The 7,270-nt window shown below is 37.5% G+C and overlaps 1 protein-coding gene across 1 annotated transcript; it reads left to right on the top strand.

The window, feature by feature from the left end:
• Window positions 1-595: 595 nt before the first annotated feature.
• On the top strand, window positions 596-1,527 carry LOC110258750 (putative olfactory receptor 5AK3). Its single transcript, XM_021082017.1, has one exon. The coding sequence runs from the start codon at window positions 598-600 to the stop codon at window positions 1,525-1,527; it is 930 nt and encodes a 309-aa protein (XP_020937676.1). The 5' UTR covers window positions 596-597.
• Window positions 1,528-7,270: the final 5,743 nt, after the last annotated feature.

Raw genomic sequence — 7,270 nt, 5'->3', positions numbered from 1 at the left:
ATGCTCATGGAAATAAAGAATGGACCGGAGAGCATTTAAGTCAGGAGGATCATGCTGGAAGGGCCAGAAGTAGAGGAGAGCAAGGAACAAGAGGAGTCCATGATGCCTGGTGCGTTAACACGGGAAAACAGAATCTAAGATGAGGATAAGGGAGTAAACTAGAAGGAAGATCATGTGGAACCTTAGGGATGCGTCAAGATTTTCAGATGAAATGACATGTGCTTTGGTAGATTGTGGTCTTTTCATAAAATTATATGATCAATAGAAGTAGGCAAAAATAAATGAAAATATTTTACTTGCTCCTTGATTGAGGTATTGATGAAACGCCAGTTCACACCCTGAACACACACCTTCTGATCCGTGGCAGTTTCCCCACACTGTATATCAAGTTCTCTAACTTGGGTAGCAAGCTTCGGTCACCTGCATGGTTGCCTTTAAAACCAAGTCAATTATGTCATAGAAAATATTCTGGACCCACTACGAAACCACATTATACTATTTTCAATTCCAAAAATAATTTAAAAATCGCAATGATCTTAGCTTTCTATATTCTTCTTCCTTTGCAACTTTTCAGCTGATATTTCATCTTTGCCACCCATGGAACAAAACAATGGCACCGAAGTGAAGGAATTCATTCTCCTGGGATTTGCTGGTCAACACAAGTCTTGGCTTGTCCTCTTCATAGTGTTTCTGGGGATCTATGTGGTCACCCTGGTGGGTAACATTGGCATGATCCTGCTCATCAAGATTGAAGCTTCCCTTCACACCCCCATGTACTTTTTCCTCCAAAACTTGGCTTTTGTTGATCTCTGCTATGCTACTGCTATCACTCCCAAGGTGTTGCAGAATTTGATGAGTACAGAAAAATCCATCTCATTCATAGGATGCATGGTGCAATTATTTGTCTATGGTACTTTTGTAACAAGTGACGGTTATATCTTGGCTGCTATGGCGGTGGACCGCTATGTGGCCATCTGTAACCCACTCCGCTATCCAACAGTCATGTCCCAGAGAGTCTGCATTCAACTCTTGATTGGCTCATGCTTCATGGGCTTCCTAAATGCTTGTGTAAATGGAAGTCTTACTTTCCAACTGAACTTTTGCAAATCCAATAAAATTAACCACTTTTTCTGTGATGCACCCCCAATTCTTGCCCTCTCGTGTTCCAGTATTTACTTCAACATCATGCTTCTAGCAGCCTTTGTGGGGTTTAACTTGATGTTCACTGTGTCAATCATCATCTTTTCCTACATATTCATCCTGGCTGCCATCCTGAAGATCTCTTCTGCTGCAGGGAGGAAAAAAGCCTTCTCCACGTGTGGCTCCCACCTGACAGCAGTCACCATTTTCCATGGGACTCTGTCTTACATGTATCTGCACCACCGCACCCTAGAGTCTCAAGAGCAAGAAAAACTGGCTTCCGTGTTTTATGGGATTGTGATCCCCATGTTAAACCCCCTCATCTACAGCCTGAGAAACCAAGATGTGAGAGAAGCCCTTAAGGAGATAGGGAAAAAAATGCTTTAAGTTTGATCCTCGATTTCGATTTTACACCTGTAAACACCCAGACTTAACAATGCCAATTTTTAAAGAATCAAAACGAAGAACCAAGCGACATAGGAAAATTGCTCGATTTATTACTGTGGAGCTGCAAATGAAAGTTACAATGAGATAACAACTTTACAACCAATGCAGCTGGCAAAAATTGTAAAAGAATGGTAATACCTGTTAATTGCTGTGATGTAAGAAAAATGATCCTCTCACGTATTATTAATAGGAACCTGGCAATATCTTTTTAAAAGAAAACGTATTCAATCCAAGATTTCAGCCTTGCAAATGGATCTATGGAAATAAAAGTTTGGTCTATGGAAATAAAGTCTTATGGTTTTATGGGTCAGGAATCTGGACGCCTTTTAACTGCATCCTCTGAGATGCTATAGACAAGGTGTCAACCAGGACTTGGAACTCATCGGAAGGCCCAAATGAGGATGGATCTGCATACAACAGCTCCCTCATTTATTGACAGAATTTATTTCCTTGCTACCATAAGACAGATTCCTGCCTTCTTACAGGCTGTCAGCAAGGGGCTACTCACAGCTCTTAGACGCTATCCACAGTTCTTTGCTGCATGGCCCTCTTCATAATCCCTCTCACAACACGGCAGCTTCTTTCTTTTACTCTAGAAAGCCAACTACAATTATCCAATACATACACCATGTGAAACAGCATAATTTCATATACTCAAATCTTACTGCTACTTCAAGAGTCAGTCTCTCCCTGAAGTTTTCCCAGCTCAAAACACGTTTCCTGCCAACTTTCTGCTGCTGGAAGTAATTTCTTCTTCCACTGAATACTCATAGGATTTCACTTGTGTCAATAAATATTATGTATTATTCATCACGTCCTATCTAAATTAGTTACTTAAAGACCTTCATGATCATCTATAATGCAGCTGAAATACGTTTTTATTCCTATGACCTTTTAACATCTGGTATACAGCCGTAGACACAGTAGGTATTCTATAAATATTAAATGAAAGAATGATGATTAAAAAAACAATAATATGGACAGTTTTCAAACTGGAAGTTATGTGAGTATGCAGCCCACGCTTGTATTCTGGTAAATACTGATCTGTGGACAGCAGCATTCAAGGGCAAGTTTTTTAAAGTGCGAATTACCCCAGCTCTGGAGATATTAATTCAGTAATATTAGATAGAGCCCAATATCTTTAAGAATCTGCATATGTAGAATGTTGCTTTAATTGCATGCTCCACTGGAAAGTGGTTTTTAAGAGCACAGGATTTAGAATATTTTAGAATGTGATTTATGTCCCAACACTGCCACTCCCCAGCAGTGTCTTTTTGAAAGTTATTTGAGCTTTCAAGCCTTGTTTCTCCTAATAATACACATCTCATGAGATTTTTCAGTGTGTTTGTCTACTCACTTGTTAGGAACAGATAAGATAATACATAGAAATCAATTGTCTGGCACTAATAAACTCTAGATAAATGTTAAAAGTAATGAGTATTAACAAGGGTTATTTCAACAAGTATGTGACAGATGTTACAAAAACAATCTCATCACATATGTGTGCATGCACACACACACACACACACGCACATAAGACTTTATTTCCACAGATCAAACTTTTATTTCCATAGATCCATTTGCACACATGAGTCAATAAGAAGTCTCTTAAGACATGAAACATAAAAACTTTTCCCTCTGGAAATCTCCTCTCTCCTTCAGCAGAAAACTAATAACCTGTATTTCCTATGATTACATATTTATTATGATTTTATATATTATATTTTATATGTTACATATATGATTATATATTTCCTATGATTATGAAATAACCCGTATTTCCTACGATTCATACATAGAGTCATAGGCACTCAAGGGAACAGATAGTAATCCCATAGGCCTCAGCTGTGAACTCTGTTCACAGCCTGCTCTAGCCTGGGAAGAAAATTTGAAGACAAATCTCCTGTGAATAAAGCAAATTGAATTTTTCCTCTTCAGCTGTGCATTATTCTGGCATATGAGAAGCACAGTAAAGTCTGTAGGATTAGAGCCAGTATGCCAGCATAGTTCAATACAAGTTTGGATGGAGTCATCTTATCATCAGCAAAATAAGCTATAAATGGAGGGAGGAAATTATTGATGATATGAATATCATTGAATGGCCCCAGAGATGATAGCTGACACATTAGCTATAGTGTTCCCAACTGAATATAAATAACCCTTAAAGATTATGAGCAATATTTAGGTAAAGCCACTCCATGATTCAGATGGGGCAAAATAGAAAAAAAGGCCACTCTGTGAGTCGGAAATAAGCAGGGACAAGGACTCTTAGCAACCAGAAAAATAGCTAAACATTGCCCTCTTCCAAAATGAGTAAATACTCCTTTTTTTAGAGTACAGTTGATTTACAGTGATGTGTCAATATCTGCTGTACGGCATAGTGACCAGTCATACATATATGTACATTCTTTTTCTCATACTGTCTTCCATCATGTTCTACCCCAAGAGGTTAGATACAGATCCCCCCACTTCACAGCAGGACCTCATTGCTTATCCATTCTAAATCTAGCAGTTTGCATCTACCAACCCCAAATACCCCATCCATCCCACTTCCTCCCCACTCCCTCTTGGAAACCGCAAGTCTATTCTCCATGTCCATGAGTCTGTTTTTGTTTTGCAGTTAGGATAATCTCTGGTATATTTTATATTCCACATAATAAGTGATATCATACTGTATTTGTCTTTCTCTTTCTGACTTACTTCACTTAGTATGAGAATCTCTAGTTGTGTCCATGTTGCTACAAATGGCATTATCTTGTTCTTTTTATGGCTGAGTAGTATTCCATTGTACATATGTACCATATCTTCTTAATCCATTCATCTGTTGATGGACATTTATGTTGTTTCCATTCTTGGCTATTGTGAATAGTGTTGCCGTGAACATAGGGGTGCATGTATCTTTTTGAATGAAAGTTTTGTCTGAATATATGCCAAGAAGTGGGACTGCTGGCTCATGTGGTTGTTCTATATTTAGTTTTAGTTTTCTGAGGACTCTCCATACTGTTTTTCATAGTGCTTGTACCAATTTACATTCCCTAGAATAATGACAATAAAAACAAAAGTGAACCAAAGGGACTAAATTAAACTCAAAAGCTTTTGCACAGCAAAAGAAACCATTAAAAAAATGAAAAGACAACCCACAGAATGGGAGAACATCTTTGCAAACAATGCAACCAACAAGGGCCTAATCTCCAAAATATACAAACAGCTCATACAGCTCAAAACAAAAACAATTTAAAAATGGACAAAAGACCTAAATAGACATTTCTACAAAGACATACAAATGGTCAACAGGCACATGAAAAAATGTTCAGCATCACTAATTATTAGAGAAATGCAAATCAAAACTACAGTGAGATACCGTCTCACACAGATCAGAATGGCCATCATTAACAAGTCAACAAATAGCAAATGCTGGCCAAAGAAGATATACAGATGGCCAACAAGCACATTAAAAAATGCTCATCATCCCTGATTATTAGAGAAGTGCAAACCAAAACTACCACAAGATACCACCTCATACCAGTCAGAATGACCATCATTAATAAGTCCATAAATAATGAATGCTGGAGGGGGTGTGGAAAAAAGGGAACCCTCCTGCACTGTTGGTGGGAATGTAAGTTAGTACAACCACTATGGAAAACAGTATGGAGGTACCTTAGAAAACTATATATATAACTACCATATGACCCAGGAATCCCACTCTTGGGCATATATCCAGAGAAAACTTTCCTTGAAAAAGACACATGCACTATTCACAATAGCCAAGACATGGAAACAACCTAAATACCCATCGACAGATGACTGGATTAGGAAGATGTGGTATACATACACAATGAAATACTACTACTACTCAGCCATAAAAAAAGAACAAAATAATGCCATTTGCAGCAACATGGATGGAACTAGAGACCCTTATACTAAGTGAAGTAAGTCAGAAAGAGAAAGACAAATATCATGATATCGCTTATATCTGGAATCTAATATGTGGCACAAATGAACCTTCCCACAGAAAAGAAAACCATGGACATGTAGAACAGACTCGTGGTTGCCAAGAGGGAGGGGGAGGGAATGGGAGGAATGGGAATTTGGGGTTAATAGATGCAAACTATCGCCTTTGGAATGGGTAATCAATGGGATCCTGCTATATAGCTCTGGGAACTATGTCTGGTCACTTGTGATGGAGCATGATAATGTGAGAAAAAAGAATGTATACATGTATGTGTGACTAGGTCACCTTGCTGTGTAGCATAAAATTGACAGAACACTGTAAATCAGCTATAATGGAAGAAATAAAAATCATTATAAAAAAATGCTGGAGAGGGGTGGAGAAAAGGGAACCCTCCTTCACTGTTGATGGGAATATAAATCAGTACAACCACTATGGAAAACAGTAAATACTCCTTATTTACCCATTTTAATTTTCTCACCCCTTAGGTATAAATTACCAAGATAATTCAATCACCAAATTCCTGAAAACAGTCAAAACAGAACTTGCCTTCTCTTCCCAAATCCTTCTTAGAATCACCCAGCACTAAAGCCTAAATCCTGCAAGAGGCCTTCCTAATATCCTCTTATCTAATAGTCTGGCCCTGGAAGGGTGTGCACTTCCTTATCATGAAGTAAGCCTGTCTTTGCTTGACTGCATGTGTGCTCCTGATGTTTGTTGACTACTTACTGGACATGACTTGTGCCAGGCACAGCTGTTATCTCTCTTGAACTTTGATTCTTTTGCTATTCAATTTTATTGCAAAAAGAAATTAATATGTGCCCATTTTTTTTAAATACAACTGTTTATAGGGAGTTCCCTTATGAGTTAGTAATTAAGGATCTGGTATTGTCACTGCTGTGGCACAGGAATCCCTGGCCCAGGAACTTCAGCATGCCACAACCATGGCCATAAATAAATAAATACAATTGCTTTTAAAATTTTTAAAAAAGAGAGATTCTGTTTCCCTAAATCCAACTTTTTACTCATCACCTTAACTTAAACCATATATCCTTCCAGATGGTGTTTTTTTCACATAAAGACACACCCACAGAGAATTTTAAAAATCAGTTCACACACCACTAGTTATAAGTATACAAAAATAGCTAGCAACAAACATGACACAATTCACAATGTCTGGCATCCAATAAAAAATTACCACACATGCAAAAAGCGGGGAAACATGGCCATGATGAAAAGAAAAATCAATGGTCAAAACTGACCCAAACTGCCAAAAATGTCAGAATTAGCCATTAAGAACATTGAAATAATTATTATAAGCATGCTTCTTATATTCAAAAAAGATAAATAGAAATGTGAAAGAAAAGCTAAAAGCTATAGTGTCTGATGCTTAAAGAAACAGTTACACTAGACGGAATTAACTACAAATTAAATATTCCAAAAGAAGTGATTAGTGATCTTGAAGACTTAGCAATAAAAACTATCTAAAATAAGAAAAAAAGTGACTCAAAAAGGTAAATGAACAACATCAGTGAGCTGTGGAACAATTTCAAGAAGGCTTATATATGTGTAATTGGAATCCCTTCCATGGAGAAAACATGGAGAAAAGGGGTTGATATAAAAGTATTTTCTGGAAAAATATGTTTTCTTAGGTCATTCCCCCACAGCAATAGAAATAACAACAAAAATAAATAAATGGGATCTAATTAAACTTACAAGCTCTTACACAGCAAA

Source organism: Sus scrofa, unplaced genomic scaffold (genome assembly GCF_000003025.6).
Source record: "Sus scrofa isolate TJ Tabasco breed Duroc unplaced genomic scaffold, Sscrofa11.1 Contig414, whole genome shotgun sequence".
Taxonomy (NCBI): domain Eukaryota; kingdom Metazoa; phylum Chordata; class Mammalia; order Artiodactyla; family Suidae; genus Sus; species Sus scrofa.
The sequence above is the reverse complement of the archived record's forward strand: the minus strand, read 5'-3'. Positions and strand labels throughout refer to the sequence as shown.

Bases quoted from the DNA above. Each gene is read 5' to 3' on its own strand.
- LOC110258750 (XM_021082017.1), top strand. From the start codon at position 598: ATGGAACAAAACAATGGCACCGAAGTGAAGGAATTCATTCTCCTGGGA.